The 13,597-nt window shown below is 31.4% G+C and overlaps 1 protein-coding gene across 1 annotated transcript in view; it reads right to left on the minus strand.

Annotated features, from left to right (window-relative positions):
* Positions 1-13,597, minus strand: part of LOC145330223 (uncharacterized) — a 78,881-nt gene that overhangs the window by 31,032 nt on the left and 34,252 nt on the right. Inside the window, exons 6-9 of the mRNA XM_080174834.1 lie at positions 12,548-12,641; positions 11,924-12,074; positions 3,907-3,945; positions 3,682-3,730 (exon numbers count right to left, since the gene is read on the minus strand). Of these exons, the coding sequence (XP_080030960.1) occupies positions 3,682-3,730; positions 3,907-3,945; positions 11,924-12,074; positions 12,548-12,641 (333 nt within the window). The remainder of the gene's footprint in view (positions 1-3,681; positions 3,731-3,906; positions 3,946-11,923; positions 12,075-12,547; positions 12,642-13,597) is intronic.

The following is a 13,597-nucleotide window of genomic DNA, read 5'->3' on the forward strand; positions in this document are numbered from 1 at the left end:
GCCTAATTTTAAAAACACCTAACTTTATAAATGACTAACTAAAAATGTCTAACTTTAAAAATACCTAATTTTCAAAATCAACCACCCCTCAGGTGCCCTAGAGCCCTCTAGGGGCGTAGCCACTAGTATGTATTAAACTAGCAGCTATGTCCCTAGTTGAGGTTGTTTGGGAGGTAATTTTTTTATTGGGGGGGGGGGGGGGGTTGACGACCAATGCCAGTTTTTATTTTTAGAAATAAAAATTTAAGAAATTTTTTTGAGGGGTTTTGTTATTTTTTCCTATGGATGATTTCTCTTGGGTGGTGGTGGTAACCTACCAAAATTATTATAAACCTTCCAGGACCTATGAGAAATTACATTGTAAGGATAGGTAAAATGTACATGTTAGGGATATTTGAATGGCATTGGTTAAAATCAAAGTAGATTTTATACTGGATGAATAACAATGGGAAATTTATTTTGATACTAATATCCTGAAACATTTTGAAATTCAGACCATAATCAACAAACATATGGGAAATATGTGAAGAAAAAAAAAAATTAACTTGAAAATCTAATTATGATACCTTTATCTACAAACATTTTTAAATTGGACAAAAAACACAAAAGAAATTGGAGAAAATGTGATAAATATAAAAATATCCAAAAACCTGCATTAAAGGAGTCTGACTACCATGGATGTTTTATAGTTGATTATACTTCGTATTAATGGGAATGTTGACAAGAAGTTTCAGCCTTCTATCTTAAATAGGAGCCAAGGAAATTGTGTTTCCTGTACTTCGTCTCTTACAGATGGACATGGGCAGACATTTGGAATTATAGAGTAGCTTCACTACTAAAACAAAAGCTTAGTGCCCCTTTTCGTTATCTTAGAGAAAAAAATTTATATTTTAGAATTAGGTATTTTTAAATTAGGCGTTTAGATATTCTAAAATTAGTTATTTTTAAATTAGGCATTTTTAAAGGAAGCCTGCAAGAAATAACATGCTTTAACTGCTAAAAGACTGCCACAAGAAGACCCAATACCCCAAATTTAAAGCCTTCAGCTTTAATAACAAAAAAGTTCTAGGCATTTTAAAATAGCTTTTTATGTACAATAGAATTTTTGAAAGATTTCCAATGCTCATAAAAGAAAAAAACAATATTAAATTACGTTGCCTAGACATAAAATTATAACCTTATCTTTGTCAGAAACTTAGATTGCCTGTAACTGATTACATTTTTACAATAAAAACACCACATTTCATAGTCAAAATCTATGAAAAAAATTCGATTTAAATTGCATTTTTAAACGAAAATCATAGCGGAAACAAAGGGGTAAACTAATACAAGCTTAGCTGTGATTGGTTGTTAAGCTGATTCAGCCTTCTGATTGGCTACAGTACATTCGGTACAACGCAAGTAAAACTTAATTTTTTTTAATGATTTTGACTATAAAAATGGGTATTTTTATTGTAAAAATATAATTAGTTACTGGAAACCTAAATTTATGACAAAAATAAGCTTATAATTTTGTTTCTAGGCCACGTAGTTTAATTTCAAAGTTTTCAACATGAGCATTGCAATTCTTTCAAAATTTCCATTGTACATAAAATGTCATTTTACAATGCCTAGAACTTTTTTGTTATAGAAGCTGAAGGCTTTAAATTTCGGGTATTTGGTCTACATGTGGCAGTCTTTCAGCAGTTAAAGCGTGGTATTTCTTGCAGGCTTCCTTTAATATTAGACATTTTAAAAATTAGGTATTTTTAATTAGGCATTTTTAGTTAGGCATTTTTAACTTAGGCATTTATAAATTAGGTGTTTTCAAACTAGGTGTTTTTATAGTAGGCGTTTTTAACATTAGCTATTCTTAAAATTAGGTATTTTTAATTAGGCATTTTTAGTTAGGCATTTTTAAATTAGGTGTTTTGTCCCCACTCCCAAAATAGGCCTTTTAATAAAATTATGTTATTAATTAAAGTTCCGTTTTTATTATAATACAGTTATAACATAAGAATATAATATCCAGTATGGCTTTGAAACCGATAAATATCCTCTGGATTAGAATCGGTTCTCAGCCATATTGAAAAATTATGTATACCATCGTATTACAGACAATTTTCTAAGAATGTTAAAATTTCGGCCCCTCAGGGTTTAATCTTATATTTTTCATTTTTATACCAACGGAAAGCTGTAATTAATGTGATGCCATAAAATTAGGAATAAAGGACTTGGTTTGGTGGGAAGGTGGGTGAGAAAATGATGTTGAAACGATTATAATATAATGACAGTTTTTTTGCATGTATACTACTGCTTGCTTTATGCATACTTGCTCGTCGTAAAAGACAGTTTTCCAAGGATAGTAAATTACAAAAAAAAACATAGGACAATTCTAACATTCCTAAATTAACGAAAAAAGCTATCCATTCCAGACGTTCTAACGGACGGACCGATCGTAATTGTAAAAAATTCGATTTTAAAAACATTTAATATTAGTCCACGGCCTACATAATTCTAACCATGTGTGTATAAACAACGCCTACTTATACTAACTTTTACATAACTGTAGGGTAGTGAGGAGTAGATTTGTCAGAGATCTAAAGGGATAATACAATGAACGATAAATTGATGCATTTCCTCAATGATGATACACAAAATTACCCCTTCTGTAGATTAGCATTAGTGGATAAAACGTTAGGACACTCAACTTAATGAACCAACCAAGTAAAATTCGTGGATATTGTGAGAGATTTTCGCATTCCCTGAAAAATGTTTCTCCCATATAATCTGGCTAATATAACGATATACGCCCTCCTTATGACTTTATCCCAACCCAACCCTGTCCATAGAGAAACGTATTATTGACCAATTTCTGAGGACAATATTAGCAACCTAAATTGACGACAAAAATTCCCCTGTCACAATATACACATTTTTAAAATCCATTCTTATATGTCATTTTTCTCATATATGAATTTGGAAGATGATTAAACTCTCTCAACAGGTTATAACGTCATTCGATATAATAGCCAATGAGAGGCCAGTATACACTGTAATTGACCAATGGTAAAATTTATGCTGGCCTCTCATTGGTTATCTTATCTTATGACGTCATAATCTGTTAAAGGACTTTAATCATCTTCATGAATTTGCTAACCCGATTTTAATATCCCACTTCTACCCTATGAATATTTGATGACACTACAAATGCACAAATTTACTAGGAGTGCAGTTATACATATGTATTTTTTTTCAGGGATTGGAAGGATAGATAATCAGGTATGATACTAGTCCCCAATGTCATATGATAACGTTTTCTTATTCGTTGGCTCAACAACTTTGGTGACTTTGGGTGGTTAGTTAAATGGAGTGTTTAAACGTTTCAACAAATTGCAATCTACAGAAGAGATAATTTTATGTATCATCATTGGGGATGTACATCAATATATCCGCCATTGTCTTATCCCTTTAGATCCCTGATAAATAATATATATTTTTAAATAATCTTGGTCAAATATTGAAAGTTTGATTTCTTCTCCGAAAAAAAAGTAGAGTAATAATACTTGATTTTGTGTTAATCATTAAAAAGTTCTTGTCATGTCTTTTAGTGGCAGACTGACAGTCGGACAACGAACAGACAGACATATTCTACTTATAGAGTAGCACTTGCTGTGATACTTAAAGTAAAATAATAGTAACCTGAGAATCGTCAGATTTTGATTGTGATCTTGAGGTTCTTCGTGAACGACTAAAAATATTTTAATAATAAAATAAATCTACTCAAAAGGCGTAATAAATTTTAAATTTTGTGGATGTAAATATTTTTATTCGTAATGATATTCATAATTTTTTGTAAGGCTGAGAACCGGTTCTAATCCAGTGGATATTAATCGGTTTCGAAGCGATACTGAATAAAGGTTGTACCTGACAGATCTACGAGATTCTTCTGGAGTTTCCACATACCTACAACATAAGTAAATATATAAAAATCCTTAATTTAAACTAGGAGGAAACGCGAAGCACTCTGAAATTTTGTTCAGGTGCTTGTGGACCATGTCAAGGAAGGGAGGCCCATAGGGAAGTGTTTCAACCCCCCTTAATTTTGACAGGGGAGTGGTAAATGGAGAAAGTCACTCAAAAATCAGACATGTGACGTCATAAAAATGAAGGAGATGAGAGGAGAAGTGGGAAAGAAAGCCCCTGATAAAAAGATATGGAAAATCACTCATTTTATGATGTCACATGACTTTACGGGGAGTGTTTTCACCCTCCATAATTTTATTTTAATAGGGGGGTGGATACACCCCCTTCTGCACGCCTCGGGTTCTGGTCATATCAAGGATATAATACCAAAAGTACTGTAAAGTTACGAATGCACCCCCCAGCATCTAAGGGTTCTGTATTCGAATTGGAAGGAATGGAGGATAATAATAGTCTATAACCATTCAAAATATAAAAACAAAGTTCTCTAAATCATCCCTAAAATAAAGAGCACAGTCGATTCAGAGGTGAGTGAAATCTTAGCGGACTGACCATACATTTAGAAAGGCTTCGCTTTCAAATATTTTTTCTTGAATATCAAGAACAGAAATTTTATTTTAAATTTGATAATAAAATTTTTAAAATATTTGGGTGATTTAAACGGTCAAATGAAAAGGCATCGCTGAAATATCCAAAAGTTACCAAAACTATATAAATTATTAATAGGAATCGAGGAAATCAAAAATCTCAAATCTGCTGGATATTTATATGCACTATTTTGTCATGTTTAATATGATCACATTTGTTCTTTTTAGTTTAATCCTATAAAACAGGGCTCGGCAGCCGCGCGCAAGGTTCAGTAAAATCGTCATATTATAACTTTAGAATTCTGCTGGATGTCTGAACCTGTTCCTAAACAGACGACCCATCTTTTAATTTCGGAATTTATTTTGGCACACAAGCAGTTTTAAATATGAGGCTCATGCGCGACTAATGCGCGGCTGCCGAGCCCTGATTTAAAATCTTTATAATAAATAATGTAAATAATCTTTACCAAATAAAACCATAACTAACCAAAGTGGTTTTCTCATTAAATATTGTTATTTTGTAATTCAGTCTATAATATGTAATATGTTGTAATATATAGACATATGAATAATTTGAAATTATTACTTAACTTCGTACTTCGTATTAACAATTTAGTTAAGAATATAAACAAGAATGGTTCTCATGAAAACTGATGCCTTTTTAAAATGAATACAAGACGCTATGGATATACAAATGACCGAATGCTAACGTCTATATTAAATTAATTAGGCTCGGCTAGACGATTTAAAAGAAAGAACCATTCTGATAACCCTGTTATAGCAAAAGGTTTTTGCTAACTTACTTAGACGGAGGGTCATACAAATTACAGAATGCAGACGTCCTAGATTAAGAGGCGAACTGTGATGATGTATTTATTAAAAATATGAAAATAGTTGAAACTAAATTTTAAATGATTTTCAATGTTTGAAATTGCTCTAATATTTAAATTTTTCTACTTTAAATACATCACAACATGATATAATTATTAAAATGATTGTAAAGCTTCATAGATAAATTATATCATAGATCAGTAATAACTGTTTTGTTGCTCTAGTATTCTGTCTTACGAATATCAATTTTCATACCAATTTTCATCTATTAATAACTCTTTAAGTCAAAAGTTTTAACTATCTGTAAATAAAAAGCCAAACATATAACTCTATCTTCCAGTCTTATTTATCTATCTGTCTACATTGGGCTGTTTATTGCACTAGTCCCCAAAGTTTTATAATAACGTTTTCTTATTCGTTGGCTTAACAGCTTTACGAACTTTTATTGAATATTATTTAGTGGATTTATCAAGTTGAGTTTCCAAATGTTACATCATGAATGGGGATGTAATTACAAAAATTTATCGGCCTTGTCTTAATATCATAACGAAAAAAATTCAATGTATCCACATAATTTTTCTGTCTGTCTTATCTATCTATCGTAAAAAATCATCGTAGACTAATGCAAGAATAGTTATTTCTTTCATCGTATTATAAACGGCTTTCCGCGGATATAGAATGTACAATTATTAATCTTATGATTGTACATTTTTATATTGGTAGAAAGCTGGATATGATACGATGCAAGACATAGTTTTTTCGTATTGATGAGAACCGGTTCCTGTCCACCGGATTCGAATGAATACGAGAAAGATGATAGAAGCATCTGGCTGTGAACTAGGTATTCGTACAATGTGACAAATATATTTTAGCGTCGACGTCCTTTCATTACAAAAACGTTGATATGTCAATAAATTAAAAACAAGAAAAGCATAAGAGCATCAAAAGAGTTTTAGTCCCCAAAGTCAATGAATACGAAAACGTCTTAGGGAACTAGTGTAATAAGCAGCCCAATGTACCCTTCTCCTTGGTTAGACGGTCACTTATAGATATTTTTGGCCGCTAAAAAAAATAAAAAAATATTAGGACATGTTTTTTTTAAAGGTTATATAGCTTTAATATTAACTAACGGCCGGCTGCACTCTAAGCATCTAGGGGCTATATACTTAAAGGGATATGGATATGCAGAAAAATATTCTTAAACCATACCCAGATTTATTTATGAACAAATAAAATAGCATAAAATCATCTCAGGACCTCTAAGAATATCCACTGTAAAGGAGAACCATATCAGTTCAACGGTTAGCGAAATTCTTTGCTACAGGCTTACTACTTTATATTATAGAATTTGATTATGAGATATTAAAAATTTAGCTATATATAAAGAATTAATTAGTTTTAAAGAAACACCTAAAGATGAAACTAAAGAAGAGAGAGATTTATGATAAATAGATCATGGGGCGTCAAACTCATTCTCTAACAATACTTTCTATCTCAATCTTTCTATCTTTTTAGATATCTAGCTATCGTTTACAGGGAGGTAGGGGACATTGGGATGTTTATTATACTTGGCCCCCAAAATTTCACAATAACGTTTTCTCATTTATTTTAACAACTTTGGGGACTTTTATTGAATTTTTATTTGTTGGTTCATGAAGTTGAGTGTCCAAACGTATCCAACCACCAATTATAATTTTGTGTACCATCACATGGGGATGTACAGTACACCAATTTATCAGCCTATCTCTTTAGATCCTTGTGACTTTTTTCTTTATAACCCTTTAAACTAGATGTTTTTTGATATTTTATCATGCTATTTATCTATTTTAAATATGACTATAAACTATTCTATCTATTAATCTATCCATTAACTTATCGTAGAACGATGTCTGCCCGTCTGTTTGTCTGAAACTTAAGATCTCAGTAACCACTGAACCGATTGGACTCTATTTCCAATTATCTATTTAGTATTTATACGTGTGAAAATATGTTTATAAGGAAAGATAATTAGTTTTCCAGTATGGCTTTGAAACCGATTAATATCCACTGGATTAGAACCGGTTCTCAACCATACAGAAAAAGAAACATGTATAGTTCGTATTAAAGTCCATTTTCCACGAATATTCCGCTGCTAGCTGTCTATAATACGATGCGATAAATGACTTTTCTAACCTATTAGCAACTTATTTGATATATGTATGTATTTAGTAAGAAGGTTTTTTATAATTTGCCATAATATAAAAAGCTTCAAAATTCACAAGTATTCCCTAACTATATTTATTTACAATTTGTAGTACTGGATGGATGTAGAATATACGTAGATATTAGGACAGGGGAAATTGTCATCAATTTAGCTCGCTAGCATGGAATTCATTTGTTGGTCAGTTTGTTCAGTCAATAGGAGGGGAGGGGAGGGGAAGAGAAGAATCTTGTTATTTTATCCTGCTACAAGTTTCACTTAATAGAGAATATAAAAATCTGGTTTAAGATCCAAGTAATAATTATCCAGCGTTATTTTAGCCCCTTACAAGTTTCACTTTATTAGAGAACATGAAAATCTGGTGTAAGATCGAAGCAATAATATATCCATTGTAGTACAACGATGAAATTTTTGATGAATGATAAGGGGGTGTGTACTAGATTTGCAAATATAGGGAAAGGGTAAATAGCTTAAAATTATAGCAAATTCTTGTACTGTTGGTTGGTATATTGGTCATTATATATGCAAATAAAGCATAACAATTATAAATATACGTAACTACTAGCGCCTTCGGCCTTTGAGGCCTCTTGGGGCACTTGAAGGTGGGTATGAGTTGACCCATTCCACATAAAATTTAGTGGAGGAATAATTTTTTTTAGGGGTGAATTATCCTGGCAGGGTGGTGGTACTCTCCCCCCAAATAGCGATAAACCGTCCCAGGGCCTATGAAAGGCTACACTGTAAAGGAGAACCATATCGATTCAGCTGTTAGCGAGATACTTAGTAATAGATAGTCACACACACAAACATCCTGCTACTTTATTATAACGATTGTATTTTTGTAGTGAAAAGCAATTCCTACAGCCCTGGTAATATAATTATATTGAAGCCCCTAGGCGAACAAATCGTGCGCTTCATGCCAAACCTATTCTAACTCTCCATTAAAACTGTGAAAAATAATATAGCACTTTTGATGTACAAAAAAACATTATTGTTCTAAATCATTCATAAACAAACTGGAGCATATAATTTTACTAAGGGTGACAACGTCCACAAATTTTTTCCTTACTTACGCCCCTAATGTTAAAATCATTTCAGTATAAAAAAATATAAATCCATAAAAATTGGATTTTCTAAAAGCAATAAAATGATAAATGTACAAAACAAATTTACATCATAATGCATGTAGAAAAAGGGATTCAATATTTTCAAAATTAGCAGAATTGTAAAAACACCTTTTAACCAATCTTTAAACTTTCTTCCTAACACCATTTCTAGCATTTTTACATTTACATAGAAATACACAAAAATATGCTGTTATAAAAACGACAAAAAATCTACAGAAATTTTTTCTAGTACAGTTCACGGCATATTCTTACTATTGTCAAACATTTTAATTTTAAAGAACTTTATACGCTTTCATAAGATCTAAAAATGATCAGAAATATCTTATATAATGATAGTACGGAGCCTAAGGGTGCCCTGGTTTAGAAAATTGTGGGTAAACATAAATTTATCCTCTATCGTCTCTTCCCTTAAAATACCTTGCTGTTCTATGTTATTCGTATACCATGTTTTTTTGGTTTGAACGATGTTTATTAATTAATGCTAATTTATCACACACAGAGGGGACAATGGGCTGTTTTTTACACAAGTCCACAAAAAGTTTTATAGTAACACTTTCTTATTTGTTGACTTACCAATTTTGGGTTACTTTAGTAAATTTTGATTGGTTGATTCATAAAGTTGATTTTATGTATCATCATTGGGGTTTTATATCAATTTATAGGCCATTGTCTTATCGCTTTAGATCTCTGTATTTTGCAGTCTTATAAAGTTTTCTTAAATATTAATATTAGACTTAACGATATTAACATTATAATATTGGATAAACGTATCACCTCTATTAGTGTGATGCATGTTTTTATGGCCTATCTTATAGTCCAGATCTAGAAATCTTTCGTATTTACAAAATCTTTATATTTATATATATATATATATATATACATTTTTGGTAATTTTCTATTTTTCACTAAGGCCTTTAAGGGATAAGACAATGGATGATAAATTGATTTACACTATTGAATTTTACTTTCAGTAAATGTTAAATTAACATTATGGCCTATCTTTAAGTCCAGAGGTGGATTCTTAAAAAACTTTTTAGCTCACTGCCCTACTAAAATTAGTAAGGCTCGCTAAAAATTAGGTGGGGATAATTTTGCCTCACTGAACTACGATCCTCATTGATTTTAGTGAGGCAGTGAGCCTAAAAAGTTTTTTAAGAATTCCCCTCAGATCTAGAAATCTTTTGTATTTTGAAAACTTTTAAATTTATACATATAAATTTTAGATAATGTTCTATTTTTTTTATAAAGCTCAATCCATCCATCTATATATCCATCTTCCTATCTACCTATATATCTATCCATCTATCTATCTATCTTCCTATCTACCTATCTATCTACCCAAGATTTGAATGAAGATAAAATGTGACAGCTAAGTTTAGTCTGTGTGATGAATCATGAATAAGCGGTGGTGCCTATAGCCATGAAAATCCCATGGCAACATAAGAATTTCTGTATTATCAAGCCTAAAACTCTACTGTGATTATAACACTATAGAACCGAAGTAATATCTTACAAAAGTATGGAATTTCTCTCTCCCATTTTTCATTCTCTACTCTTTATCTCCTCATTGCTGCGAATATTCTCTTAACTTGTCGATAGGCCAGTCAGTCGGTCATTTACAGAAAACAAAATGCTTATTTCATGTCCGCACGGGGTGCTTTAACCCTGCGGGGCTGTCCAAACCTAACCTAACCTTGGGTATGTAGAAATGTTTCCCTTCAAAAGAATGTGTTTATGATTTTTTTATTTCCACAAAGGCATTCAATTCTCTTATTTGTTGAGAAAAGCTTCACTGTTACAAAACCCAATCAACCTTGTTTGAATGTATCTGTTTTTATATCTTTCTTAAATCTCCATCGATCACTCTTTTCTTTTTTTCAAAGTATACATTATCCATTTTTTACACATGAATTTAAAAGATTAAGAATTACAAAAAAAGTAAAATAAAAAAAAAATTTTTCTATTTTATTTTGTAAATATTAATTTTCATGATTTCAAAAAAAGTCATAAATTGTATTTCAATTATCATAAACAAAATTACCCCTTCTGTAAGTTAAATTATTGTTTGAAATGTTTGGACACTATCATGCAGTTTGTAACTATACAATAAAAGTACCCAAAGTTTTTACGCCAACGAATAAGAAACCTAGTGTATAAAATTTTGGGTACCAGTGAATTTTTCAATGTTATGTCCCTTCCTCCCTGATTTATTCCAATACTTTTCTTTAAAGATATTAAGTTGTATGATTTCTGTAGAGAATCAGATTTTTGAAACATAATTTATAGAGTAAAGAAGGATGACAACATCCATAAAAGCGAAGCTCTGTAACGGTAGGACAAACATACATAAGCAGACTAGAATGTATAAGTCAAAACAAAATTGTAAGTAAATTTGTTGCAAAACTGCATAAATACAGAATACTGTTTATGAACATAAACTCAGCATGTTTTAAATGGACGTAAGGACATTCTGGTAACAATTATAGAGTTGATACGCTTTCTAAATCGTACCTAAATACTACAGTAATCACAATGCCAAGTTTGAAATCGAACATGCCTAAATTAACGATGAGTATGGAACGACGGAACGACCCTAATTATAGAAAAGCTTCACTTTTAATAATACGTATCCTTATTCGGTATAACTGTGTGTGGTAAATTATTGTAAATGATCGTTACCTAATCATCTATTAAAGTGACCATAATATCGATATGTTGATGATTTGCGAAGTCAATTCAGCTTAATTTTGATAGAGAGAGAGGGAGCGATGGGCTGTTTATTACACTAGTCCCCAAAGTTTTACATTAACGTTTTCTTATTCACTGGCTTAACAAGTTTTGGGACTTGGCTGAATTTTGATTGGTTGGTTCATTAACTTGAGTGTCCAAACGTTACAACCACAAATTGTAATCTACAGGAGGGGTAATTTTTGTGTATCATCATTGTGGATGTACATCAATTTATGGGCCATTGTCTTAACACTTAAGATCCCTGATAATATTGATATGTTGATAATTTGCGAGGTCAATTCAGCTTAATTATGATATATAAGTTGGGTTTTATATTTCATTTCAGTCACTCATAAATTTAGCAAACTATCTATATTCCATCTATATTCCCTGAAGAGTAGAACCTAGTCGGTTCAGCAGTTACAGACTGACGTATAGACATCTTGCTAAATTGTACTAAAGATTACTATATCATTCTACAATACCTGGGATCAATTTGCTGGAGGTATGATGGATCCCAAGCAGAGGTGGGTGGTTGTAGCGCCCATATGGGGAGGGGAGTGTCCCAATTATGGGGCTCTGGGGTGTATACTGTGGCGGGGACGGGCACACCCATGGTCTTCTTGGCTATCTTTCCTAAAATTCATGCAGATTTTTTAGTTTTTAAAGCTAGTAGATAATTACAAATGCACGTCTAACAATATTTTTAAAATGTAAAGGAAAAGAGATTTCTTGGCGACTATAAAAGGTAGCGGGCTGAAATTTTATTGAAGAATTCCTATAACTAATCAGTTTCCCTTAATTGATAATTTAGATTTAGAAATCAAATCTACCTAACACTTAATTTATAATTTTCCCAGTATTTCTTCGAAACCGATTAATATCCGGTGGATTAAAACCGGTTCTCAGCCATACTGAAAAATTATGCATAGCATCGTATTATATCCAGTTTTCTACGAATAAAAAAAATGTACAATCATATAATTAAAACCATTTTTTAGCCCGTACCTTCGGCAACTCAGTGCTAAAATCTGGTTTTAATCTTGTGATTGTACATTTTTATTTCCGCGGAAAGCTGTTTGTAATACGATGCGATAAATAACTATTACCTTTTTGTCTGAATTGAATGAAAAGTCTGACCACAACAATCCAGAAACTAGCTGCCACAACTATCAACGGAGCCACCACCAAGAACAGAATCACCTAAATTAAAATAAATTATTAATTTTAGCTACTGTAAGCCAAGACTTCGAAACTGATTTGGTTAGATTGATCATGTTTAGTATCGTATTATAGAAATTTTACAAAAAAAAATCATTATATTTAACTAATTTTATTATTTTTATTTTTTTTCACGGAGAGGAAATCTAAAGCTTCAGCAAAAAAAAACTGAATACTTTATAATGATTTTCAGAGGTTCTGAGGTTTTTAAAAAGCTATAATTAAAATATACAGTCAATGCAATGTATTAAACAAAATATCTTTTTTCTACCAAGTTAACTTTTTACTTGACTCAATTAAACAATAGAAAAACAAGGATGACAACCTCCATAAAAGCGAAGCTCTACAATCAGAATTTCAAAAATCACATGAATATGATTATTATATCATAAAAAAAGTAAAAAATCATCATGTTTTAAATTGACGTACGAAATTTCTGGTAACAATCATATAGTTGCTACGCTTCCAAAATCATACATAACTGTCATACGAATCATCATGAAAAATTTGAAATCGATAGGACAATTTTAAATTGCTTAAATTAACGAGAAAAGCAAACCGTTCCAGACGGACTGACCCTAATTATAGAAAAGCTTCGCTCTTAAAAACATGAATGCAATTGGAATGAACTTTTTTTAAATGATAATTTGTCTTCATATCTTTCATTCTTATTCTCACACTTTTTGTTATCTTTATTGTACAAATCTATTTGACTTTTTTTTACCAGTATGGCTTCGAATCCGATTCAGATCCGCTGGATCATACCCGGTTCTCAGCCATACTAAAAATTCATCGTATTACAGACAATTTTCCACGAGTTTTCAAGTAAAAAAAAACTTAAGATTAGTATAAGTTTTGTAAGCCACGGCCTTTGGCCCCATAAGGCTAACATACTGGTTTTAATCTTATATTTTTTATTTTAATAACCGCGGAAAGCT

The sequence above is a fragment of the Acartia tonsa genome, chromosome 10, assembly GCF_053477335.1.
Source record: "Acartia tonsa isolate MP-2025a chromosome 10, ASM5347733v1, whole genome shotgun sequence".
NCBI classification, from domain to species: Eukaryota; Metazoa; Arthropoda; class Copepoda; order Calanoida; family Acartiidae; genus Acartia; species Acartia tonsa.